General features: G+C 53.7%; 1 protein-coding gene across 2 annotated transcripts in view; it reads right to left on the bottom strand.

The window, feature by feature from the left end:
* The window catches only part of LOC142491231 (vomeronasal type-2 receptor 116-like), a 163082-nt gene extending 159262 nt beyond the window's left edge, over positions 1-3820 (bottom strand). For both annotated transcript variants that reach the window (XM_075593497.1, XM_075593498.1), the window contains exon 1: positions 3392-3820. In XM_075593497.1, coding sequence (XP_075449612.1) covers positions 3392-3717 — 326 coding nt within the window. In that variant the 5' untranslated portion in view covers positions 3718-3820. The remainder of the gene's footprint in view (positions 1-3391) is intronic.
* Positions 3821-27267: the final 23447 nt, after the last annotated feature.

Here is a 27267-nt window from a genome sequence, read left to right as displayed (position 1 = left end):
AAAATCTATTTAACAGACTGTAAGCCCTCTATCCAGTTGTCTTTGTTCGTATCCTGTATTGCTGAATGAATTGCTAGCCTGAATCCTGGCTACTTCATGGTCCTTTGTTACGGTATTATTAACCCCTCACACTCCGGAACCGCTGACGCTGGAACTTGTTCAAATCTTAGATGAATCTGCCAGGGATTGGGCAGCAGGCATTTTTATAGGGTTACGGGTCCCATACCTAACATGCACAACCAATCCCACCCATGGGAATATTTTTCCCACCAATCCCCGACTTGCCAGTTCCCCGCAAAAAGGGCAGGAGCTGTGTCCCGGTTTGCATGGAGCATGTGCGAACCTCACACCTGAGTCACAATAGTCCTATTGGTTGGACGGAACGCGTCAGAGTTACTCTGCGGCAGAACTGTTTCTACATGCACTGAATAAACAACTTTTTTTCTAATTGCGTTTGGACACATTTGATTGTATCCCCATGGTGAGCTGTGAACCGCCCAAGCAAATACCTTCCTTCTTACCTGATTATCCAGCTGGAGCACGCTCTTTAGCGCACCTGACTGATTTTCCACTACAGTGTTTGAGGATTGAACTCGACGAGTCAAGATTATGAGTTCTTACTCATCACGGGGTTGCGTGGCTGTGCATGGGGCGCCGGGATGTGTGAGGGTAGTGGCGGAGATTAGCTGTGGTTTGCCGGTCGCATGGTGCCATGCAGGGAACACGGCTCCACTGTGTGCTTGTCTCCTTACCATATTGTGGCACCGTCCTGATGCTGAGTCCAGTGTACACAGTCTTACTCCCCGATTTATGTCTTTAGGGTTCAGGAAACTGATCAGTAGCGCTCATTTCATTATTGTTGTTTTTGTTGTGGACATTGTGGAACCTATTTGCACACATTTGGAGCATCGGTCTTTGGAGTTCATTCTCTGCTTGCTCTTACTCATAGACACAGAGGCACCACTCCGCAGGGTGTCTTGGAAGTCCGGGGATGAGAAATCCCTCAGCTCATTCACCCTTAACATATTTACGTACATGTTAAAGGATTTATTCCCGGGCTGACAGGAAAAGCCTCCTGTCTTTACATTTAAAACCATCAGTACAATACAGTGTATTAATAAAAGTATGTTCTGCTTATGCCACTACTATAAACTTTATACGTGTGTGTATGGTTTCTTTATTCCTAGCTGCACTCCAAAAAGTAGAGTGCTAGCTCACTCCTAGCACAAGTTATCTTACTTAATTGAACGGGCTGTGATGTGGTTTGCAGTTTCACCTACTTCCCACGCCAATATTCTTTCCCCCTTTCAAGTTAAGAAGCTAACAAGGGAACTGATACATTTTGACAGAAAACCACTTACTAAACCGCAAATCACTTATTCAATTGACCTTGCGGTTGAGAGGGCTAGGGCTCAGAAAGTGATCCCTATACTTCAAAGCGGCCTCCTATACTTAGCCACGCTTCTTCAATCAGCGCTGGGTTTAGCGCTAGCAGATCCCCCTTGTGTCGCAAAACCAATTGGCACAGTTTACACATATTCCTATTACTGCAGCTATGGACTGAGCTGCAAAATGGGGACAATAAAGATGGTGTAGGGGGAAACATATCAGTGTGGTGCACATACAGTTAACCCCTTCAGTCCCAATGTAACTTAAGGTTAATTAGTCGGGTATAATGCTTTTATTAGTGGCCTGATTAACCCCCTATCTCCACACTCACCCCACAAATAAAGCATCCCAAAAGCCTGCACTCATGACTATTGTCCAACACTCAGTCACTCCCACCACCCATTGTGGCCAAGCACTGCCATCTACAGCACTTATCCCCTCACCCGCTGTCTCTGTAAGTTCCTCATCAGACCTCTTAGATTGTAAGCTCTTCGGGGCAGGGATTTCCTTTCCTATTGTCTGATTTTGCTGCATTTAATGTATTACTATAATTCCCTGTACTGTATTGTTTGTGAAGCGCTGAGTACACTTTTGGCGCTATATAAATAAAGACATACAATACAGCAGGCTTTAGCGGCCCATCGGATTAACACAGCGGGGTCTCTGCGTTTGAATGGGACTCGCATTGTGGGAATCCTACCGGGCTTAGCCTGTCTGTGAGAGACGCTCAGTAAGGGCAGGAGCACACGTCGTGTACCGCGGTGTGCGCTCCAGCCCTAAGAGAGAGATTGAATCGGTCACTCTCCCAGCGCGCCACTAACAGGCGATCGCACAGGCTTTATTTTTATAATACAGTATTGTAGCAGGGGGTCTCTGAAACTGAATCGCATTGATTTCAGGTCCGGGGACCCCCTGCGAGTTACAGGCCCTGTTATGGGGTGCCGGTATCCTGGTGGCCATGTTTAAAATTCTCCCGTGTCACGGCCCACGTGATCGGGGGATTTAAAAAAGCCAGAGGGATACCGGAACCCCATAACGGGGCCTGTAACTCACAGGGAGTTCCCGGACCTAAAATCAATGCGATTCAGGTCAGGAGACCCCCTGCTCCCATACACTGGTATTAAAATGAATATTTTAATTGCACGATTGCCTGTAAGAGCAGCGCATGCAGACGCAGCGTCTCCGTGCGGCTCTTCCAGGCTGCAGTTTAAACAAACCGTTTCAGGGCGATAACACAGAAAAACAAACAAACAAGCAATTTGTGCGATGTTCCATTTTTGGACCGCACTTAAGAAACGGTGTTTTTTCTTAGAGAATACAATTTTGACACACTTGCAGTGTCAAACAATGCAAAGTCGCTCTGCAATGCACTGATTTTATAGAAGATTAGGGAATAAGCCCCTATGACTTTATTACGTTTGCTGCTTAGGTTTTAGTGTTTATCTTCTTTTTATATACTTACCGTCGCTTTTCCATACTCCTGTATTAAAGTCATTTCATGTAGCAGTGATTTCAGATATAACATCTGTCTTTGTGTGACAGAACTTGTCATTTGGCTAATTCCTATTTTAAGAAAGCCAGATACACATTTGCATGTCTCTGTGTGCATACCTTAGAAGGGATATAGGTATCCTGAAAGCTTACAATCTTTATAAACACCCATCATTAAATGTATCACTTCTCCGGTACCTCACATTGGTTCCGAACCACAACCAGAAACCTATGCAGAGATCTGCTAGGAATACATGTTCTATTGTACAGCATACAGTAGAGCTATAATAGATCTGATTTGATTATTAAGAGGAGCACCAGACAAACAATATTAATGCCTTTCTAGTCTTCATTTCAGCACAGAACACACATTCGAATTGTCTTTCCTTTATAATAGCACAATTATAACAAAGGCATTGGAATAAAGAAAAAACACACAAGGAACACACATTTCCCACTGCTTTTCCCTTATAGTACCCCAGTAAGAAAAAATAATGAAATAAAAACTTACCGAGTAAAACCAAGCTCAGGTCTCTGTGTGAAGCTGGGGACAGATCCCACATATCTCTCTCCAAACTGCAGTATTCCTCCTAGTATAATGTCCCCAGACCTGTAGTAGTTAATATTGTCAAAGTGTCTCTGTAACATGCATCCAGATTTGGGAGTCAGTAAAGCTTCTCCTATAGTTGGAAAAAACAGCAACATTAGGGCCAGAGACCGTAGTTTGGACATTCTGGCCTGTGGCAGAGTCCGAGGGGGTAATGTCCAGACAGAGCGAATACTGGGAGCTGCACAAAGGTCAAAGTGACATAAATGTAAAAATAAATATGGAAACATTGATCTTTTCTTCACTGAGAATCAGTCCCCAGAAATAGAGGTTCCTTTATGTAAAGATCTGTGTAACCCTCGCATCCTAATGAAAATAACAGGGGATAATCAGCCGTCCTTCTCTGCCAGTTCTGGTTTCTGGGCTCTGCTGCGTCAGGCTTTATAATAGCTAACAAATACCATATTCTATATTTAGGTAATCATATGGATACGCCTAATAGACGGTTTGGTGATCCCTTATTACAGGCTTTCATTTTACAAACACCAAAATCACTAGTCTGATGCCATAGTACAAACCTCTGTTATTACTTTAGTATTATTAGTTTGCTTATAGTGTATTTAACTCATCACTTTTTCTTTTTTCTGTAAGTAAAACTTTTATGGAACCTGTTAAGGAGAAGAAGATAAAATGTTAATGATGTATCCCTCAGTATTCTGAAGCCAGGGCACGTTGGTATGAATGGCTCCCGATAGCATTAACACAGTTCCCTTTTAAATCACTCCAAGTCCTGTAATATTTCCTCCACTTTATTGGGAAAAGGTAGCAGGGTACAGATACTTGTGGATGGTGTGTAGTGGTGATTATTAGTTAGGAACCGGTAAAAAGAGATGGCCTCACCAAGGGTTATAAACAGAGAAAGGTTCTTTACTCACTGTCTCCAGGGTTGAAAAGGAAGTGAGGTGCGGTGTGGGCAAAGGAAAAGTCTAGGGGCAGACCATGTCTGAACAAACAGGAGGGGGGGCAGACTAGCCCATACTGGTGAGGATCTCAGAGACTGCTGTAGCAGCTCACTGATGTCATGCTCGCAGGCAAGGAGTGCAACATTGTTGCAAGCCACGCAGGCACAGTATGTGTCTGCAGACTCCATGCAGCTGGGAATAAAATCTGACAGGCAGAAACTGCAAAGGAGAGAGGGGGGTGAGTCAGAAATGTGGCTCTTGTTCCATAACACTCCCCGTCTGGTATCTGTAGATACCACTATATGGCAAGCTATGTGGAACATATGTGCAATACATACAACATAACAATATACTGCAAAGGTCCATATTTCCATAGCAATGTGATACCGGCTGGTACCACTGGCATCAAAGTCCTTTGGCCAGGCTTTCCAGTAAGGGAAGCCAGGTGGGTGCGCAGCTCTTGGTTAGCTTGACGCACCACAATGTCTCTTAAAAGTCCACGGCACTGGTAACCAGTTTTTCCCCATCACAGTCCGATTTGGGCATTAGAAGGATAGTCTCTGTAATGGGTCTTAAGAAGGTTTTAACAATCCCATTCTGGGCCACTCGTACTTCCACTTTGCGAACCTTTTCGTCTTCGCTTGGGATAGTTCTGATTATAAGTCCCATGGGCCATTCATTTCTTGCCACCTGTTTATCTTTCAACAAGACCACATCCCCCACTTGGATATCTGGTTTCACTTTTTGCCATTTGTGGCGTTCTTGGAGTGTCACCAGATACTCACGTCTCCAGCGATCCCAAAATGTGTTGGCCAAGTACTGCACCTGTCTCCACTGTCGTTTGTGCATATCCTTAGAGTGGAAGCCTTCGACTGGGGTGGGGACGTTCCCTACTTTCTGGGTCAGCAGCATTGCTGGTGTCAAAACGCTTGGCGATTCTGGATCTGTTGACACTGGGATTAAGGGCCTAGCATTGACTATTGCTGATATTTCGGCCATGAATGTGGTTAGCACTTCGTGAGTGAGTCGAGTCAGGTCGGTTTTTAGCATTATAGAATCCAAGATACGCCTAACCACTCCGATCATGCGCTCCCATGCTCCGCCCATGTGAGAGGAGTGAGGAGGGTTGAATGTCCACGTGCACTCTTGGTCGCGCAGGTATCTTTGGATACTATTGTCTCTATTGTCCTTAGTGTTTATTTGTAATTCCTTGCATGCTCCAACGAAATTGGTACCACAATCGGAGCGTATTTGTTTAACTGGTCCTCTGACTGCAAAGAACCTTCTGAGGGCATTTATGAAGCTTGAAGCATCCATAGATTCTATAACCTCGATGTGTATAGCTCGTGTACTCATGCAGGTGAAGAGTACCGCCCATCGTTTGCTGTTTGCTAGCCCGCCTCTAGTTCTACGTGAGATGACCATCTAGGGCCCAAATACATAGAGTCCTACACAGGTAAAGGGGGGTTCTGTATTAAGTCTGTCGACAGGTAGATCCGCCATCCTTTGGTCTTGGCTTTTGCCTCTCAGCATTCGGCACCTAACACATTTGTGGAGATTACTGGCCACGCACCTTTTCATGCCAACGACCCAAATGCCCGCCGCCCTAATGGCGCCTTCGGTGAAGTGTCGTCCCTGATGCATGACTTGTTCGTGGTAGTGCCGCACCAACAAAGTGGCGATGTGATGCCGGCCAGGGATGATGAGAGGGTTGCTTTCCTCCCTGCTCAGTTGGGACTTATTGAGGCGGCCTCCTACTCTCATGAGGCCGTCGTTGTCGATGAAGGGATTCAACTTCCAAAGTGGACTGTTTTTGTTAACACTCTTCTTTCCGCGAATGCAATTGATCTCTTCCGCATATGTTTCCCTTTGAACATGACTCAGAACAGTTTCCTTAGCCTTTGTAATTTCCTCTACGGTGCGCAGCTCTTTGCAGATGTGCCAGCCGTGGCAACCGGTAGTTTTACCGTCTGGTGTCTGGCGGAAGGAGGAGGCTATATGCCCGAGATGGGCTACTGTTCGCAGAAGGGCCGTCCACTTTGAGAAGCGTTGGAATCGATGTGATCCGAATGCGTTTTTGTGCGATACATTGGTGAGTACCACGGATACTTGTGGGGGCCTTATCTCCGTATCCTTTTCGGGATCCACGAGTTCAAAGTCGTCAACTGGGGTTGGTAGCGTTTCCGCAGGCTGCGCAAGAAACATTGGTCCTGTGAGCCACGACGTATTCTGCAGTTGAGATGCGGGTACTGATCTGGTGGCGTGATCTGCGGGATTTTGCTCTGTGGGCACGTGGTGCCATTGTTCTGGTTGGGTTGACTTCCTGATTCTTTCTACACGGTTAGCTACGTATACGTAGAATCTCCTTTTCTTATTGTAGATGTATCCCAGTACCACCTTGCTATCTGTGTAGAGTTTGACGGCATCTGGTTTGCTGTCCATCTCATTCTCGATGAGCTCCGCCAGTTCTACTGCTAGCACTGCACCACACAGCTCGAGTCTGGGTATAGTATGGTCAGGTTGTGGCGCCAGCTTAGCTTTGCCAAGGATGAACCTGATGTGGCAACTTCCATCCACGTCCGTGGATTTAGGTAGGCCACCGCTGCTATAGCTTTGGTGGAGGCATCTGAGAACACGCAAAGCTCTTTGCTGTGTGCGGCGGTGAGAGATATAGGTGAATAGGGGCGTGGGATTTGAAGTTGCTCGAGGGCCTTCAGGGAGTGTTTCCACGTTTCCCACTCTTTTCGTTTTTCTGGAGGTAGTGGGGTGTCCCATTCCTGTTTTTCGAAGGACATTTCTCTGAGGAGGGACTTCCCTTGTATAGTGACAGGAGCCATGAATCCTAGCGGGTCGTAGAGACTGTTAACGGTGGACAGGACTCCGCGACGTGTGAAGGGTTTTTCTTCGATGGCTACCTGGAACGTAAAGGTGTCTGTTTTAAGATTCCAGCTTATCCCCGGCTCCGCTGTATGGGAGGCGTGTCGGTCCCCAGATCCAAATTCTTGAGATCTGGTGCTTGATCATCTGCGTGAAACGCCTTCATCACTGTGGCACTGTTGGAAGCTATTTTGTGCAACCTTAGGTTGGCCTTCGTTAACATCTTTTGTGTCCTCTTGAGTAGATCTACGGCTTCTTCTTCGGTGGGAACTGATTTTAATCCGTCGTCCACATAGAAGTCTCTTTCGACGAAGCTCCTGGCGTCTTTCCCGAACTCTGCTTCTCCGTCTTGGGCCGTTCTTCTGAGGCCGTAGGCTGCCACTGCAGGTGATGGGCTGTTCCCGAAGACATGTACTTTCATGCGGTACTCCGTGATTTCTTTTTCTACGTCGTCATCTTGGTACCACAGGAATCTTAGGTAGTTACGGTTGTCTTCTCGCACAAGGAAGCAGTGGAACATCTGTTGAATGTCTGCGGTTACGGCGATAGGTTCCTTGCGGAAGCGGATCAGCACTCCCAGAAGACTGTTCGTCAGATCCGGCCCGGTGAGGAGAACATCGTTTAGGGAGACTCCCTGATGCTGAGCGCTGGAGTCGAATACCACTCGGATTTGGCCAGGTTTCTGGGGGTGGTAGACGCCAAACGACGGGAGGTACCAGCATTCTTCGCCTTCTTTCAGTGGGGGCGCCAACTCTGCATGGCCACTGTGGAAGATTTTTTGCATGAAGGCCACAAAGTGTTCCTTGGTCTCCGGTTTCCTTTGTAGGTTGCGGCGGAGCGAAGCGAGCCTAGACATAGCATGGTCTCTGTTGTTTGGGAGGCGTCTTCTTGGCGAACGGAAAGGTAGTGGGGCCACCCAACTGCCCAATTCGTCCTTGAAGAGCTCCTTATCCATTAACCTCAAGAATTCTTTGTCTTCCATTGATGGCGCCTGTTTGTCGTCGTCCTTTGTTGTCTGGAACACTGTACTCCCTAGGTCATTGGGGTATTTTCTTGCCACAGGCGCGTCTCCGTAGTTCCTTTTGGTCTCGAGCTTCTCGTGGACCTGAAAGTGGTTCGGACAAGGTTTGAAGTGGGATATACGACCGTTTTCCAACAAGTTCGTCTGTAGGGCGCCTACGTTGTCGGGTCCTCGTATCCTGTCTATGCATACTTCTCCAACTACCACCCATCCTAGATCGAGCCTTTGGGCGCTTGGGCCGTTGTGGTCCCCATTTCGCTGTTCGCGGATCTTGTGTGCTCTCATGATGTCTCTGCCAAGTAGCAGCAGGATCTGGGCATCTTCGTCTAGTGGTGGGATATGATCGGCAATGGTTTTTAGATGGGGATGGTGTCGCGCCACGTCTGGCGTGGGGATCTCAGTCCTATCTTCTGCCATGTGATTGCACTCGATGAGTGTGGGAAGGGGCATGCTCACTTTGCCGTCTATTGAGCATATGGTGTAGCCATTCACTCTTCTCCCTGTAGTCTCCATTCGCCCTGCGCACGTTCTGAGAGTGTAAGGAGAGGTACTGTCTTGTATGCCGAACATATCGAAGAATTCTGACCTGACCAGCGATCGGTTGCTCTGGTCGTCGATGATTGCATACATCCGTTTGGCTCTTTGGGGTTGTCCCTCTGGGTGCACTGCTACCAGACATATTTTAGAGCAAGATCTACTGTCGTCTCCTTCTCCGCATACTTCTGTGCATTTGGATGCTACTGACGTCGGGGGGGGGGTGTCTCCCACTTCTTCCTCCCCGCCCTGCTTTGTCGGAGGGTTAAGGGCTTTGCTTGCTTTGGGCTTCATAGCTTCCGGGTGTAGAGCGGCTATGTGCCTGTCGCTATCGCACTCTGTGCATTTCATAGCTTCTTTGCAGTCCTTGAATAAATGAGTTGTGGAAGCACAACATTTGAAACAGGCTCCCCATTCCCTGAGTAGGTTCTTTCGCTCCTCTATGGGTTTCGTCCTGAATCCGAAGCACTTGTTAAGTGGATGCGGCTTTTTGTGGATAGGACATTCTTTGTTAAGGTCCCTTGGTTTTTTGTCCCTGTCGGCCGTCTGGCTGGGACTCGCGTGGGTCGTAGGGGGCACGTCCGTCCTGTGGACCGAGATTGGTGTTCTGGAGTCCTTGCACCTTGCTGTTGACCTTTCGTTCCTCGGGTGGCTGGCGCTGGATGTGGTTTGCGCCCCTAAGATGAAGCTGGGGTCGTTTCTTGTCTTTGCCGCTTCGCAGATGAAGCTCACGAAGAATGAGAATGGGGGGAAGACAACCTGCTTCTCCCTTTTGTATTTGGAACCTTGTGAAAGCCACCTTTCTTGGAGGTTGAAGGGTAGCTTCTCCAGGATGGGTCTCACTCCACGAGCTGAATCTAGGGCGTTGAGACCTATTAAGGAATGGTCTTTCCTTGCGAACTCCGGTTCTTGCAGCAGGTCTCCAAGATCTCGTAACTTCGAGTAGTCTTTACTCGTGATCTTGGGGAAGCTCTCGATTCTTTTGAAGAGTGAATCCTCGACTGCTTCAGGGCTGCCATAGGTCTCTTCTAGCCTTTCCCACACTAGGTCCAGACCTACTTGGGGTTGATGTGCGTTTGCCGTCCGAAGTCTCTGCGCTTGCTCCCTGGATACGTTCCCCAAGAACTTAACTAACAGGTTGAGCTCTTCCCTTGCTGAGAAGTCCAAGCTGTCGATTGCGTCTTTGAACGTGAACTTCCACGTCCGGTAGTTCTCAGGGCGGTCGTCGAAGCTGATGAGTCCTGCGTGCACCAAGTCGCGCCGGATCATGTACTTGGCTATGTCTGTCAGACCTGAGACGTCGGCGCGTTTGCCCCGTTCTGAGGTAGTTGCTGGGACGGTCTGTGCGGTCGCCTCTTCCTTGGCGTGGACGCGTGATGGCTGCTGGCTAGTGTGAGGGGCTGTTTTCTCCCGCGTGGGTGTACCTGGATTGCGAGCCTGTGGTGGTGCATCCGTGTGCGCGCTGGCGTGTGGATCACTCTTGTGGCTGTGGCTATCCCAGGCAGCATGTGCCATTGCAGGAACGGCATCTTCTCCTCGTGGTCTTCGGTATCTGTGGTGTCGCTCCCTCCGTGTTGAGATGGTGCGCTGGTGTTTACACTGAAGAGGCTCCTGACGTAGTCTTCAGTGCGTCGGGCCGGATCCTCTGAAGCTACCCGTCTGTACGGTAGCTCCCCGCCGTCCTGTTGTGCGGCTGCTTCTAGGACTTCAGCTTGGGCTATGGCGGCGGCGGCTTCCTTCTCTTGATTAAGTGCCTCTAGATCCGCGTCCAATTCGGCCTTTCTGCGTGCAGCGGCGGCATTGGCAACGGCGGCGGTAGCAGCGGCATTCTGCTCCTCCTCTTCTATGCGCGCTTTTTCTGCCCTTACGGCTGCCTCTCTGCGACTATATTCGGCCCTGGCACGTGCGGCCTCTGCGGTGGCTCGCGCCTTGGTGGCGTTTGTGCTCGCGCTAGACGTGTTGGATTGTGCTGATCTTGCTGACCTTGATGAGTGCCTTGATGTGCTGGAGCGCTGAGACGCGGTCTCCAGGAGGAGCTCTTTTCTCACGCTTTGCGCGTCTGTGATAGCGGTCCGCACGCGGCTGTCACGTGTAAGGTCAATGTCATTTTGTAAGTCTCTTTCTTGCAGGCTTTCGCTGGTGTTGGCCCTGGTCAGGTAAGTAATGTATGCTTCTGACAGTTCTTGATAACGCGAGTAATCGGTCCTTAATTGCGTTATTGCCTGCTCGAGCTGTTGCGCATAGTTGCCAACGCTACTAACGTTGCGTATTCCCAGTGTGGTTGTGCTCCAGGCCAACTCTAATTTAGTGCGGTGCGCTTCAATGTCAGTCTCATATTTTTCGCGCCCCTTTTGTGTCAGTGTGACTGTCCGTTTGGGCCTTGCACCTGCCTGCGCCTGTTGCAGCTGCGCAGCGGTCTCTGTGTCTGAGTGATCGCTTTCCTGCATGATGTCTGGTGAGGCTCTGAGTTCTGCCATGCTGTAGGTGTGTGTAGGCCTTTGCCAGTGCGTGTGGCGTGCGGTCTTTTACCTTGTCAGCGATGGGCGTCTGTCTCAGATGATGCCGAGCGGTGTCCTGCAGCGTGCAGCGTTGGGGTAGCTGTACTTACAGGTGTCCGTTGGCTCCTCACTGTGGGGCTGAGCAGCGGGTGGACTCAGGCAGAGAAAAAGGCAATTAGGTATTGTGAGAGAAGCACTGTTTGTTGCAAGGCTGCTGTGCAGTTTGAGCTACTGGTTGTCTGTGAAAGCTGCAGACTGTTTGCAGTTGCAGAGGCTGCTCTGTGTACTATTAGCAAAGTAAGGCTGCTCACTGTCTTTGCATAAAGCTGTGGTAGTTTGCTGTGTAGAGGCTTGTGGCTCTGTGTAGCAACGTGCTTGTGCAATGTGGTGAGAGACTGCTGTTTATTTATTTGCTACGTAAGCTGCTCGCTTGTATCTTTAGCATAAAGGCTGTGGGTAGCAGCTCCTCTGTGTGTATTTCCCAAGGCACACGGTCCTCTTTTTACTATTCTGAAGCCAGGGCACGTTGGTATGAATGGCTCCCGATAGCATTAACACAGTTCCCTTTTAAATCACTCCAAGTCCTGTAATATTTCCTCCACTTTATTGGGAAAAGGTAGCAGGGTACAGATACTTGTGGATGGTGTGTATTGGTGATTATTAGTTAGGAACCGGTAAAAAGAGATGGCCTCACCAAGGGTTATAAACAGAGAAAGGTTCTTTACTCACTGTCTCCAGGGGTGGAAAGGAAGTGAGGTGCGGTGTGGGCAAAGGAATAGTCATGGGGCAGACCATGTCTGAACAAACAGGAGGGGGGGCAGACTAGCCCATACTGGTGAGGATCTCAGAGACTGCTGTAGCAGCTCACTGATGTCATGCTCGCAGGCAAGGAGTGCAACATTGTTGCAAGCCACGCAGGCACAGTATGTGTCTGCAGACTCCATGCAGCTGGGAATAAAATCTGACAGGCAGAAGCTGCAAAGGAGAGAGGGGGGTGAGTCAGAAATGTGGCTCTTGTTCCATAACACTCAGTCTCCTGTAAATAATATTACATTACCTGTATACAGAGGGAAAACTCTGAAACACACAAGTAAAGAAACTACTTCTGAGAAGGATTGTGAAATACAAGTAATAAAGCACTGTGACAGTGAGGGGTAACCAGGCTCAATAATAACATTTAAGCCCATTTAGTTACCCATGATCCATGTTTTGGTGTCCTAGAGTGTCAGCTCTTGGACCTGACTGTCGTACTGTATATGCATTACTGTGACTGTGTGTAAATGATGCGACAATACAGAATTCTTTGTGTTTTTGCCTTTCCAGGAGTGCCAGCAAGCAGAGATTGCGGGGCTGTGAGATTCAGGGTGGGTTTTGTGGAGAAAGTCTTCTCAGATTGTGGCTATGTAGCGGGGTCCCCGAGTTATGGGATACCCAAAAGATGTACCCGAGAATCAGGTAAGATTCTCGGATACACTGAAGCACAGTGCTCCGGCCAAAATCCTACCCTGGAAACGTTCTTGCGACTAACCGCCAGGAGTCCCTGCTTCAGCCCAGTCCTGAAAGGTAAAAAGGGCATAGCGGATGAAGGTATTCCCAGAATGGTACAGGGGTTCCTTGTATAATGGGGGATGCCCAGTTCATGCTCAAGTCACCCTGACCCATGTTTAGGGGTTCAGGGGGTGCTCCAGCTATGTGATAAAGCTGTGAGGTTTTTATTTGTGTGATAAATGTAAAGTCAGGTTTCTACAGTGTGGCAGGGATACGGCTAGTAAGAGTAGAGAGGATATCCTCTTATTCTATCCCTGACCCAGAGAGGGGGACTTAGACATTTAAGCACAAGGTACAGTGTAAAAGTATATATTTTTAAAGTGTTATGTTTAATATGTATATATACTTGTAACCTGTATATGAACTATGGGATCCTCAAGTCCTGGGTTCCGAGAGACCAGATGGCCACCCGGCTTGGTGCCACTGCATCTACTCGGGCCCGGACTTGAAAGTCTCAGGGATGCCAAGGTGTTAGCACAGGCAGAGTACTGGAGTTAAACTCAAGTACCCATGCCCTGGTAAAACAAAAGATATGTATGTATGTATAACATAAGGCTACCAAGCCACCATTAGCAGAGGCCCAGACTTTGAGGAGCCTGGGACAGCGTGGGTGTGACGGTGAAGGGGTAACCAGACCAATAATAAAGGTATTATGCCCGGCTGGTTGCCCCTAAACCCTGTTGGGGATGAAGGGGTTAACTGTATGTTCAACATAATGCCATGTTTTCCCTGTATATCCCCTGTGATGTCCACTGGGTAAAAATGGAGTGTCAGTTCTGCAGCTCAGAACCTAGCTGCAGTCCTGTTAATATATACTGTATGTACTGCTGCGGCACAGTTTATTCGAGCATTTGCCCGTTCTGTGCCGCAGCAGTAGCCTGGCGCGCGCCCGAGAGTGACGGGCGCGCGCCGAAGCAGCGGAAGAGCGCCCTCCGATCGGGGCGCTCTCCCTACCGCTGCCGGGTCCGCCGGGTCCCCCGGAACCCCCTGCCGCTGTCCCGCGATCGCGGGACACCAGGGCTCCCTCGGGGAGCCCCTGGACGCGCGTGCAGGGGGCGCACGCTCCCGAAGACGCGTGACCGCGCGTCTATGACGCGCGGCACGCCGAGGGGCGGCCACTAGCAAGCCGGGAAATCTCCCGGCTTGCGGATCTGGCCGCAGTGTGATAAACTGTGTCGCCAGTGTATAGAATGTGCCCGTTAAGCAAGGGGGCCTCCTAGCCCTTTGCAAAGTGTTAATTGAATAAGCGTGCCTGCGGTGAGCGGCTATATTGAAGCCCTTAAACCCTTGCTAAACCGCAAACCGCTGAAGGAAAGCCTTAACCACAAACTCAAGTCGATAAGTGGCTTGCGGTCTAGTTGAAGTGCCGGATGCAACAATGTTTCCTGCGGTCTCGTTATCCAATTAAGGTCAATTAGTGAAGTGCTTCTGCGGTTATTGATCCCGACAAGCAATGCTACATTGTATGCCGGCTTCTGACCGCAAAACGATTATAAGTACATATTATATACCTCTCTCCCAACAACTTCTTTACCCCGCAATAAAAAGCACTCACACAAATCCTCTGTTCACACCCTCTATCAACTCCTTCCTGCTGCTGGGGGTCTACCCTAAGCCTGAACCAAGCCACACACCTGATCTCACCCACGCCTCCCTGCCACCTCTTCCCCTGTAAATGGTGTTAACCTTCTGATTTAATACTGACTAACCTTAAAACTCACCCCACAAGTTAAGCATCCCAACAGCCTGCACTCATGGTTACTGTCCCATACTCAGCCACTCCTATCACCCACTGTGGCCAAGCATTGCCATACACAGCACTTATTCCCTCATCTGCTGCCTCTGTAAGTCTCCCACCATACCTCTTAGATTGTAAGCTCTTCGGGGCAGGGATTTCCTTTCCTATTTGGCACTATATAAATAAAGACATACAACACAATACAAGTCAAACCGCAGACCACATCACAGAGCCCATTCAATTAAGGGGCTGTCACGATGGACACTAACATATACCAACACATTTATATTTTTGGGATTCTCGATTGAACAGAACAAGGAGCAAAATAAATTGCAATTTATTTCCTTGATAGACAAACACATGACAACTTCAGAATACACTTAAAACAACACTTACTGGGGTGGGGAAACGAAATAAATTGTCTTTTCCACGAAAGCGCAAGAATTGCAGTCTTTGGGTAAAAGTCCTGTGGCTGGATCGCAACTTGCCGATCCAATATCTTGGCCACCACAAAGAATTTCGTAAAAGTTCGCAGGAATTCATTTGGAAGTCCTCAGGGCTAACGAATTCCGTAGGTTGGGGTAATTTCTTGGTTGCGTTGTTATTAACCCCTTCCGTACTGGAACCGTGCCGCTGCGCTTGAATGAATTCCTCTGTGAAGCGTGGTTACATCTCGAATCCGTAGAACTAAGAAGAACAAGAAGAACACTTTGGGGATAGCTCGCCTGGCACAGTTATAGGGTGCTTCTTCCCATCCTTAACCTGTGCACCCAATCCCCCTCGTGGAAGCAATTTAACCCACCAATAGCCGCGTTGTCCGCAGTTTGCAAAACCGGGCCAAAAGGCTTCCCGGATGGCAAGGCGCAGGTGTCGGCTTGACACCTGGGCAACTTAGCATACCAGGGGTAAACCCTTTTTTCTGGCGCCCCCTAGTCTGAGGTTTGGCTCGAAGGTGTCAATGGCCCGGGATGTGCCACTCTGTAACATCCCGGCCAGTTTCACACCTTGGATCTCTGGGCCATTTCATCCCTGCATTTTCCATAGACGTAGAGGCTTGCACTCAGCGGGACCTCTTTGAAATGCATGATGGAAAATACTCCCAGCTCATTCAACCTAAATACATTTGCATGTTAAAGGAATGTTTCCCGTACTTGCAGAAACAGTTCTTGCCTATACATTTTAAATGTACAGTTTCTACACACTTTAATAAAACATCATGTTTTGGGTGTCTCATCACTGTAATTTTTATATGTGGTGTCATGTTTTATTTTATTACATATGCACACCAAAACCCAGGGTGCTGGTTGCCTCCGTTCTAGAGTTAGCCCCCCTACCTGAAATGCCGGCTTGTGGGAACCAAGTTCCCCGCTTTCCCAGGTCAATTGACACAGTTCTCACATCAATTGACTGGCCGCCTTTCAAGTTGGAAAGTTAACCGAGGAACGGATACATTCTATCGGTTAGACCAAATCGCAAACCACTTATCCTTGTCAACTTATCTTGTCTTGTGGTTACAGGTCAAACCGATAGAAAATGGATACCCATACTTCTGAATACTGAACTATTCATCCCACGGGCAGTACAAAGGACTCTGGGCCATCCCTTAAGTTTGGAGGAAAGGAGATTTCACCAGCAACAAAGGAAAGGGTTCTTTACAGTAAGGGCAGTTAAAATGTGGAATTCATTACCCATGGAGACTGTGATGGCAGATACAATAGATTTATTCAAAAAAAGGTTGGACACCTTTTTAGATAGGAAAGGTTTACAGGGATATACCAAATAAGTAAACATGGGAAGGATGTTGATCCAGGGATTAATCCGATTGCCAATTCTTGGAGTCAGGAAGGAATTTATTTTTCCCCTTATGAGATATCACTGGATGATATGACTCTGGGTTTTTTTTGTTTGCCTTCCTCTGGATCAATAAGTAAGTACAGATATAGGATAAAGTATCTGTTGTCTAAATTTAGCATAGGTTGAACTTGATGAATGTACGTCTTTATTCAACCTCATCTACTATGTAACTATGTAACTTCAAACAGCCTGCTAACCGCAGCCACGCTTCTTAAATCAGCGCTTTCTGCGGTGCTCTCTACTCCCTCTTGTGTCGCAACAGGAGTATAGCAGGCAATGCATTTTCTTTTAACACAGCAGGCAGGGAATAGCCTGCAAATGGGGGGTAAAAAGTTTGGGACAGGGCAAATACAGCAATGAATAACAAATAATTTTAACCCCTTCATTCTCAATGCGAGTGGGGATGGTCAGCCGGGTATAACACCTTTATTTTAGGCCGGTTCACCCCCCCATACTTGTCACAATAGACTCTCTGCCTTTCAAGTTATGCGAGCTAACAAGGTACGGATACATTTTATTGGAAAACCACTTCAAATCTAACCGCAAGCCACTTATTCAATTGAACTTGCGGTTACGGGGTCGAGTGCTTGAAAATGGATACCTATACTTCAAACAGACCATCCACGCGTGGAATAAACTGCACAGTCCACTTGGCTTTACTGGATAACAAGGGACGCAGTCTCAGCAGCATGTCCCGCTGTGGGACTCTGTACCAGAGACACTGCGTTTCAAAGTAATTGAGAAAGGCATCTATCTCATCCGTGCCATCCATGTACTTGCTGAAGCTGTGGTGGTCCACCTGGGGAATAACCTGTTCCCCGTTGACAAGGTGGGAACGTGGGGCTTTACCATGCACTGCGGCAAGCATCTGTATATCCCCCGCTGCTGTAGCCTTTTCTCCCCATGCGGTCAGGAGCGCTGTGAGCCCAGTGGCGGTAAGTCCAGTAGCTGAAGTGACTACCTCCTCCTCACCCGCTGGTGCCAAGCCACAATTATTCAGGTGGTCACTTGCTCCATCCACATGTCCTTGCAGCTCCGGTGCTGGATCGACCTCCTGCACTCTGGGCTGATTGGTGTCCGCTGCCACAGCAGCTAAGGGGCCAGGGCCCTCCACTGGAGCCATTCTGGCTTCATAATTCTCCAAGTCCTTCTCCAGTTGTGGATTTGACCCACCGTTTTTCGGCAGTCCATATCCCACACATCTCTCCACGATCCGAGCTCAGTCCCAGGTTGGGAACCTTCCTGAGCGGTTACTCACGGTGTGATGTTAGCACAGGGGTATGGGCAAAGGGCAAGGTGTAATATCTCGTGCTCTTGTGAAGCGTGTGTAAGTTACCACTTGTCTGGGGAGCTCACAATCTACGAGTTTCCCCACTATGTTATAGAATCCCGCAGGAGACAATACCATAGGCTCAGTCAGCATCCCACCGCTGCCACCAGTAATTCTAAAGCCTGTCACAGCAGACCAGGTCTTATCTACACATTAAAACTGGGATTCTGCACTGTTGAGTAAAATAAATTGTAATTTATTTATTTTCAGACAGACACACAATACTTCACAATTACACTCAATATACACTTACTGGGATGGGGAAACAAAATAAAATGGCCACTGAACGAAACAAAGTCACTGGACACCCCTGCACGCATGCAAGTGGGTGCGCGATGTGAGCCGTGCGACAGTCCTTGGCTAGGGGCGCAACTTTCCAGCCCTATATCTTCGCCAAAAGGAATTATTTTGGTCAAGTCCTTACAGGATTCGTTCGGGAATCCTTAGCTCAAACGAATTCTGGAAGAGGAGTGCAATCCTTGGTTACGATGTAGTTAACCCCTCACACTCCGGAACCGCTGACGCTGTACTTGGGCGTTACTTGGTTGAATCTTAGGTGAATCTTAGATGGAACTAACTTTTTCTGACTGACTGCATGACTTTTTAAAAACTTTCACATGTCCCATCTTTTCAGTCTGCAGCATATCACTGCGTGGGAATTTCCACCCCGGCCACTCACATACTTTTGCCAGGTGGATAACCCTGGCCTCAGAGCAGTGACAGAGCATGTGCAACAAAAATGTCAACTTCCCCCCATTGGCCACATGCCACGTGATGTCGGCGCCGTGCCGTTGACATCAGTTCGTCGCGGGCGATTGGCCCAGCGACGTCACTGCCCCGCCTCCCCCCACCCCCCCCCCCCCCCCTGCATGAAATCGCAAAGCTTCAGCAGGCGAGCCTCAGCGTCAGCGCGGTTCCGCACTGCTCCCCCCTCTGGCCCCGGCCTAACTTGCAATGCAGCTGGCAATTGGTGTGGGAACTCCGTAACCGCAAGTCAATTGACGTGAGAAGCCCATTGTGATGGGAGCTTTGTGACAGGCTATTAATAATACACCAAAAATATATATAATATATAATCTTACTATATATTTCTGAAAGCGTCATATGTGTCCGTGTCTGTATGGGTCTCCCTGTGTCCCTCCCTGTGTCCCTAGCGGCAATCCCATTGGACCTTGGGCCAGGCCAATGAGATTGCTCCCTTGGCCCGCCCGCCCCCGCACACCTCTCATTGGCCTGAGGCGGAGTGACGGGCCAAAGGAGAGACGGAGAGACATACACACACACATACACTCACACACACCCCCAACCCCCCACCCCCCTCCCCCACGCTCTCTGCGGCTCTCCCCTCACACAGGCCGCTCCCCCAGCAGACCATCCCCGAGAGCGCTCCACAGGGCTCTCACCACCCATAGGCCACTCCCTCACCCGGCTCTCTCCCTCACCCCCCACCCGTTCACCCCCCCGCTCACCCCCCACCCCGCTTATCCCCCTCCACACACACACAGAACACGCGGCTCTCCCCTCACACAGGCCGCTCCCCGTCCCAGAGGCCGCTCCTCCGGCTGTCTCCGCCTCTCCCCGCGAAAGGCACAGCACCTCCTCACTGGAGCGTCTCAGCCTCGCCGCAGAGGAGCCGGAGGAGGAGGAGGGCGGCCGCTACCCGGAGGAAGAGGAAGAGCGCGGCCGTGTGCAAGGTGAGGAAACGCAGGGAATGGGTTATTTAACGCGTCCCTGACTCACCCTGCCCTTTGCCCCCTCCCTGCCCCCCCCCTACCCTCCCTGTCCCCCCTACCCTCGCTGCCCCCCCTACCCTCCCTGCCCACCTGCCCCCTGCCCCCCCTGCCCTTTGCCCCCTGCCCTCCCTGCCCTTTGCCCCCTGCCCTCCCTCCCCCTGCCCTTTGCCCCCTGCCCTTTCCCCCTGCCCTCCCCTGCCCTTTGCTCCCTGCCCTCCCTCCCCCTGTCCTTTGCCCCCTGCCCTCCCTCCCCCTGCCCTTTGTCCCCTGCCACTCTCCACCTGCGCCTCCTCCCCCTGCCCCCCCAGCCCTTTGCCCCCTGCCCCCCCAGCCCTTTGCCCCCTGCCCTTTGCCCCCTGCCCCCATGCCCTTTGCCCCCTGCCCTCCCTCCCCCTGCCCCTTGCCCCCTGCCCTCCCTCCCCCTGCCCTTTGCCCCCTGCCCTCCCCCTGCCCTCCCTCCCCCTGCCCTTTGCCCGCTGCCCTCCCTCCCCCTGCCCTTTGCCCCCTGCCCTTTGCCCCCTGCCCTCCCTCCCCCTGCCCTTTGCCCCCTGCCCTTTGCACCCTGCCCTCCCTCCCCCTGCCATTTTCCCCCTGCCCTCCCTCCCCCTGCCCTTTGCCCCCTGCCCTTTGCCCCCTGCCCTCCCTCCCCCTGCCCTTTGCCCACTGCCCTCCCTCCCCCTGCCCCCCCAGCCCTTTGTCCCCTGCCACCCTCCCCCTGCCCTTTGCCCCCTGCACTCCCTCCCCCTGCCTTTTGTCCCCTGCCACTCCCCACATGCCCCTCCTCCCCCTGCCCCCCAGCCCTTTGCCCCCTGCCCTCCAAGCCCTTTGCCCCCTGCCCTTTGCCCCCTGCCCCCTGACCTTTGCCCCCTGCCCTCCCTCCCCCTGCCCTTTGCCCCCTGCCCTCCCTCCCCCTGCCCTTTGCCCCCTGCCCTCCCTCCCCCTGCCCCCTGCCCTCCCTCCCCCTGCCCTTTGCCCCCTGCCCTTTGCCCCCTGCCCTCCCCCCCTGCCCTTTGCCCCCTGCCCTTTGCCCCCTGCCCTCCCCCTGCCCTTTGCCCCCTGCCCTCCCTCCCCTGCCCCCCCTCCCCCTGCCCTTTGCCACCTGCCCTCCCTGCCCTTTGCCCCCTGCCCTCCCTCCCCCTGCCCTTTGCCCCCTGCCCCCTGCCCTCCCCTGCCCTCCCTCCCCCTGCCCTTTGCCCCCTGCCCTCCCTCCCCCTGCCCTTTGCCCCCTGCCACTCTCCACCTGCCCCTCCTCCCCCTGCCCCCCAGCCCTTTGCCCCCTGCCCTCCCTCCCCCTGCCCCCCCTGCCCTTTGCCCCATGCCCTCCCTCCCCCTTCCCTTTGCCCCCTGCCCTTTGCCCCCTGCCCTCCCTCCTCCTGCCCTTTGCCCCCTGCCCTCCCTCCCCCTACCCTTTGCCCCCTGCCCGTTGCCCCCTGCCCTCCCTCCCCTGCCCTTTGCCCCCTGCCCTTTGCCCCCTGTCCTCCCTCCCCCTGCCCTTTGCCCCCTGCCCTCCCCTCCCTCCCCCTGCCCTTTGCCCCCTGCCCTTCCCTCCCTCCCCCTGCCCTTTGCCCCCTGCCCTCCCTCCCCCTGCTCCCCCAGCCCTTTGTCCCCTGCCACCCTCCACCTGCCCCCTGCCCCCCCAGCCCTTTGCCCCTCCCTGCCCTTTGCCCTGCCCCTCCATTTCCTGACCTTTGCCCCTCCCTGCCCTTTGCCCCGCCCCTCCCTCCCCTCCCTGCCAAACCCGCCCCTCCCTGCAACCCCCCCCCCCCGACCCTCCCTGCCCCCCCCTGCACTCCCTGCCCCCCCTCCCCTCCCTGCCCTTTGCCCCCCCCCGCCCCTCCCTGCCCTTTGCCCCCCGCCCCTCCCTGCCCTTTTCCCCCCCGCCCCTCCCTGCCCTTTGCCCCCCCCCCGCCCCCCCTGCCCTTTGCCCCCCTGCCCTTTGCCCTCCCCACCCTTCGATGCCCCATGCCCCCCCCCCGCCCTTCCACTCCCCCCCCCTGCCCTTCCACTCCCCCCCGCCCTTCCACTCCATGCCCCCTGCCCTTCCACGCCCGGGCAACGCCGGGTATATCAGCTAGTATATATATTTAACTGGGTTGAACTGGGACGAGACTTAGATATGATAAAATATCATTTATTCCTCCCCCCTCCTCCTCTCCACCCACCCTCTCCCCCTGCCCCCCCTCCTCCCCCCCTCCTCCTCTCCACCCCCCTTCCTCCCCTCCACCTTCCTCCCCCTCTTCTCCTCCTCTCAACCCCCCCCCTTCCTCCCCCCTCCTCCTGCACTCCACCCCCACCCTTCCTCCCCCTTCCTCCTTTCCACCCCCCCCCCTCTCCTCCTCCTCTCCCCTCCTCCTCTCCACTCCCCCCCTTCCCCCCTCCTCCCCCTCTCCACCCTCCAGCCCCCCTCCTCCCCCCTCCTCCTCTCCACCTCCCCTCCTCCTCCTCTCTAGCCCCTCCTCTCCCCTCCTCCTCTCCTCCCCCCTCCTCCTCTAGCCCCCTCCTCCTCCCTTCCCCCCTCCTCCTCCCCCCTCCTCCTCCTCTCCTCCCCCCTCCTCCTCTAGCCCCCTCCTCCTCCCCTTCCCCCCCTCCTCCTCTCCTCCCCCCCTCCTCCTCTCCTCCCCCCTCCTCCTCCCCCCCTCCTCCTCTCCTCCCCCTCCCCCCCTCCTCCCCCTCCTCTCCTCCCCCTCCCCCCCTCCTCCCACTCCCCCTCTCCTCCCCCCATCCCCCCTCCCTCCTCTCCTCCCCCCTCCTCCTCTATTCCCTCCTCCTCTCCTCCCCCTCCTCCTCTCCTCCCCCTCCTCCCCCTCCTCTCCTCTCCCCCCTCCTCCCCCCTCCTCTGCTCCCCCCTCCTCTGCTCCCCCCTCCTCCACCTTCCTCCTCTCCTCCCCACTCCTCCTCCTCTCCTCCCCCTCCTCCTCGAGCCCCCAACTCCTCCGCATCCCCCCTTCTCCTCTCCTCCCCCCCTCCTCCACCCCCCCTCCTCCTCTCCTCCCCTCCCCCCCTCCTCCCCCCTCCTCCTCTCCTCCCCCCCTCCTCCTCTCCTCTCCCCCTTCTCCTCCCCCTCCTCCGCCCTCCTCCTCTCCTCCCCCCCTCCTCCTCTCCTCCCCAATCCTCCTCCCTCCTCCCCTCCTCTCCTTCCCCCCTCCTCCTCTCCTCCCCAATCCTCCTCCCTCCTCCTCTCCTCCCCCTATCCCCCCCCCTCCTCCTCTCCTTCCCCCCTCCTCCTCTCCTCTCCCCCCTCCTCCCCTCCCTCTTCCTCTCCCCCCCCCTCTTCCTCTCCTCCCCCCCTCCACCCTCTCTGTCTCGGTAGCTTGTGACAGGTTGTAATTTACACCAAAACTATATATAAATATATATATACCCCCGTTTGAACTGGGACGAGACTTAGATATGATAAAATATAATTTATTCCTCCCCCCTCCTCCTCTCCACCCATCCTCTCCCCCTGCCCCCCCTCCTCCCCCCTCCTCCTCTCCACCCCCCTTCCTCCCCTCCACCTTCCTCCCCCTCTTCTCCTCCTCTCAACCCCCCCCCCTTCCTCCCCCCTCCTCCTGCACTCCACCCCCACCCTTCCTCCCCCTTCCTCCTTTCCACCCCCCCTCTCCTCCTCCTCTCCTCCTCCTCTCCCCTCCTCCTCTCCACTCCCCCCTTCCCCCCCTCCTCCCCCTCCTCCTCTCCACCTCCCCCTCCTCCTCCTCTCCAGCCCCTCCTCTCCCCTCCTCCTCTCCTCCCCCCTCCTCCTCTAGCCCCCTCCTCCTCCCTTCCCCCCTCCTCCTCCCCCCTCCTCCTCCTCTCCTCCCCCCTCCTCCTCTAGCCCCCTCCTCCTCCCCTTCCCCCCCTCCTCCTCTCCTCCCCCCCTCCTCCTCTCCTCCCCCCTCCTCCTCCCCTCCTCCTCTCCTCCCCCTCCCCCCCTCCTCCCCCTCCTCTCCTCCCCCTCCCCCCCTCCTCCCCCTCCCCCTCTCCTCCCCCCATCCCCCCTCCCTCCTCTCCTCCCCCCTCCTCCTTTCCTCCCCCCTCCTCCTCTCCTCCCCCCTCCTCCCCCCGCCTCCTCTCCTCCCCCCTCCTCCCCCCTCCTCTGCTCCCCCCTCCTCTGCTCCCCCCTCCTCCACCTTCCTCCTCTCCTCCCCACTCCTCCTCCTCTCCTCCCCCTCCCTCCCTCCTCCTCGAGCCCCCAACTCCTCCGCATCCCCCCCTTCTCCTCTCCTCCCCCCCTCCTCCACCCCCCCTCCTCCTCTCCTCCCCTCCCCCCCTCCTCCCCCCCTCCTCCTCTCCTCCCCCCCTCCTCCTCTCCTCTCCCCTTCTCCTCCCCCTCCTCCGCCCTCCTCCTCTCCTCCCCCCCTCCTCCTCTCCTCCCCAATCCTCCTCCCTCCTCCCCTCCTCTCCTTCCCCCCTCCTCCTCTCCTCCCCAATCCTCCTCCCTCCTCCTCTCCTCCCCCTATCCCCCCCCTCCTCCTCTCCTTCCCCCCTCCTCCTCTCCTCTCCCCCCTCCTCCCCTCCCTCTTCCTCTCCCCCCCCCTCTTCCTCTCCTCCCCCCCTCCACCCCCTCTGTCTCGGTAGCTTGTGACAGGTTGTAATTTACACCAAAACTATATATAAATATATATATACCCCCGTTTGAACTGGGACGAGACTTAGATATGATAAAATATAATTTATTCCTTGATAAAGGTGAACACAACAGATTATACAAATAACAGGCAAAATATAGACACTTACGTAGAATGGAAATGATGAAGCAGTCACAGCTGGACTGGCAGTTCATACAGCACTCTTCATAGTCATCAAGACACCAAAGACATGAAAAGACCTCTGGCAGGAAGACAGTGCATAGCGTTTCTCTCAGCAATCAAGATGGTATGAACAGACTGAACACTTGAAGAACTTGCAAAACATGAACAACATGGATAAAAGGGTGGCTCTGATTTATATATAATTTTAACCCTTGCATCCCAGCTTACGGCGCCGTGCCGTCTAGTAAAATCCCCTTTGAAGCTTTTGAAGCTGACTTTGGGCTTCCAGGGTCCAGTGTGAAAAGTTTCACTTACTCTGGTTAATTCCTTTTGTCCGTTGGGCCAAGCATAAGCAATTAGCCACTTAGCCTTTGATGACCAGGCTTGTAAATTCTGCCATTCCTGCTCATTATCATAGCAGGGGGTTGCAGTTTCTCAGAACTCAACCAAAATTTCATATTTACTGCAAATCACCTCATAACTTGAGTTCAGTAATACATACAGCCAGGTGAGATATATTAATACAGTCCGTCCCACCTGACGCTCGCAGAGAGACCAAACATTACAGTGTAATATGAAAATTAATAGAGATATTAATATCTGGCAGCCACTAAGGGCCAGATATTAAGTGTTTGTAACGGTTGGTGGCGGGGAAGTCCCACGAATACAAATATGTAATTCTTATCCTTTTCAGCCAAGGACATCTCATAATATTCTTATATTTAATAAGGTTACTCCTTTTGATTCCCTTCTTGGGTAGCTCCACCCCTACCCCCATCAATAAAACCTTTTGAAGTAGGCTTGTAGCTTCTCGCATAACCAACTAGGTAATTACCTGTTGATCCTTCCTGGGTCTTGCATAGCAATTCCCCTGTGAAGCCAGGCTAAATTCTAGCAGGATGTCCTATTTAGCATCCAACTGGCCAATTCACACCTCCCTTTTGGATATGCACTTCCAGAGAGGAAGCTTGCATATCAAACGTGAATAGACTCATGAGTCAAACCATTTGGTCCTTGTACGCATTACAAAGGCAGGCAGAGGTAGTTAGCATTTGGCCTGTACATTGTAAGACTGCAAAAAGTCACTTTATCAAAATATATGTCCTCTTATGACAAAGTTATATTTTTAATATGTGTGTACTTGGGGGGTGACCCGGAGGCTGTACCCCAAGGCTCAGGGTCCTGGCTTACTCCGTTACCAAATTACCAGTTTTCAGGTAACTGTTTATTCAGCACTGCATATAAGATTAACCCCTTAAGTCCCAGTGGGTGGGTTATGCAGACACTGACCCAGCAACAATACATTTTACACAGGGGAATAAGCATTTTCATGTTATAACAAGGGTTAAATCACATTTCTGGAACTCAGCCCAGTTAACCCCTTGTCTCCCTGGCGAGGTTAGAGGGGGGCCCTTGGGGAGTAACCCCGTTAATCCCGGGCCAAACCCTCACTATTGTCACACCCTCCTCCTCTCCTCCCCCCCTCCTCCACCCCCCATCCTCCTCTACTCCCCCCTCCTCCCCCTCTCTTCCACCACCCCTCCCCCCTCCTCCCCCTCTCCTTCACCCCCCTCCTCCTCTCCTCCCCCCCTCCTCCTCTCCTCCCCCCCTCCTCCTCTCCTCCCCCCTCCTCCCCCCCCCCATCCTCCTCCCCTCCTCTCCTCCCCCCTCCTTCTCTTCTCCCCCCTCCTCCTCTCCTCTCCTCCCCCCTCCTCCTCCTCTCCTCCCCCCTCCTCCTCTAGCCCCCTCCTCCTCTAGCCCCCTCCTCCTCCCCTTCCCGCCCTCCTCCTCTCCCCCCCTTCCTCTTCCCTCCCCCCCTCCTCCTCTCCTCCCCCCTCCTCCTCTCCTCCCCCCCTCCTCCCCTCCTCCCCCCATCCCCCCCTCCTCCCCCCTCCTCCTTCTCCTCCCCCCCTCCTCCCCCCCTCCTCCCCTTCCTCCTCTCCTTCCCCTCCTCCTCTCCTTCCCCCCTTCCTCTCCTTCCCCCACCTCCTCCTCTCCCCCCTCCTCCTCTCCTCCCCCCACCTCCTCCTCCTCTCCCCCTCCTCTCCCCCCTCTTCCTCTCCTCCCCCCTCCTCCTCTCCTCCCCCCTCCTCCACCCCCCATCCTCCTCTCCTCCCCCTCTCCTCCTCCTCTCCCCCTCCTCCCCCCCTCTTCCTCTCCTCCCCCCTCCTCCACCCCCCATCCTCCTCTCCTCCCCCCTCCTCCCCCTCTCCTCCCCCCCCTCCTCCTCTCCTCCCCCCCTCCTCCTCCCTCCTCCCCCCTCCTCCCTCCCCTCCTCTCCTCCCCCCTCCTCCCCCACCTCCTCCTCTCCCCCCTCCTTCCCCCACCTCCTCCTCTCCCCCCTCCTCCTCTCCTCCCCCCACCTCCTCCTCTCCCCCTCCCCTCCTCCTCTCCCCTCCTCCTCTCCTCCCCCCTCCTCCTCTCCTCCCCACCCCTCCTTTCCTCCCCACCCTCCTCCTCTCCTCCCCCCTCCTCTCCTCCCCCCTAATCCTTTACCCCTCTCCCCCCTCCTCCTCTCCCCCTCTCCCCCCCTCCTCCTCTACTCCCCCCTCCTCCACCCCCCCCTCTCCTCCCCTCCTCCCCCTCTCCTCCTCCCCCCCTCCTTCCCCCGTCCTCCCCTCCTCCCCCTCTTCTCCTCCCCCCTCCTCCTCTCCCCCCTCCTCTCCCCTCCCCCACTCCGCCCCCATCCTCTCCCCCCCTCCTCCCTCCTCCTCTCCTCCCCCTCCTCTCCTCCCCCCTCCTCCTCCCCCTCCTCCTCTCCTCCCCCCCTCCTCCTCTCCTCCCCCCCTCCTCCTCTCCTCCCCCTCCTCCTCCTCTCCTCCCCCCTCCTCCTCTCCTCCCCCCTCCTCCTCCTCCCTCTTCCCCCCCATCCGCCTCTCCTCCCACGCTCCCCCCTCCTCCCCCCTCCTCCCCCCCTCCTCCCCCCTCCTTCTCTTCTCCCCCCTCCTCCTCTCCTCCCCCCTCCTCCTCCTCTCCTCCCCCCTCCTCCTCTAGCCCTCTCCTCCCTCCCCCCTC

Source organism: Ascaphus truei, chromosome 3 (genome assembly GCF_040206685.1).
Source record: "Ascaphus truei isolate aAscTru1 chromosome 3, aAscTru1.hap1, whole genome shotgun sequence".
Classification (NCBI taxonomy): domain Eukaryota; kingdom Metazoa; phylum Chordata; class Amphibia; order Anura; family Ascaphidae; genus Ascaphus; species Ascaphus truei.
This window is presented reverse-complemented; position numbering and strand designations above follow the sequence as displayed.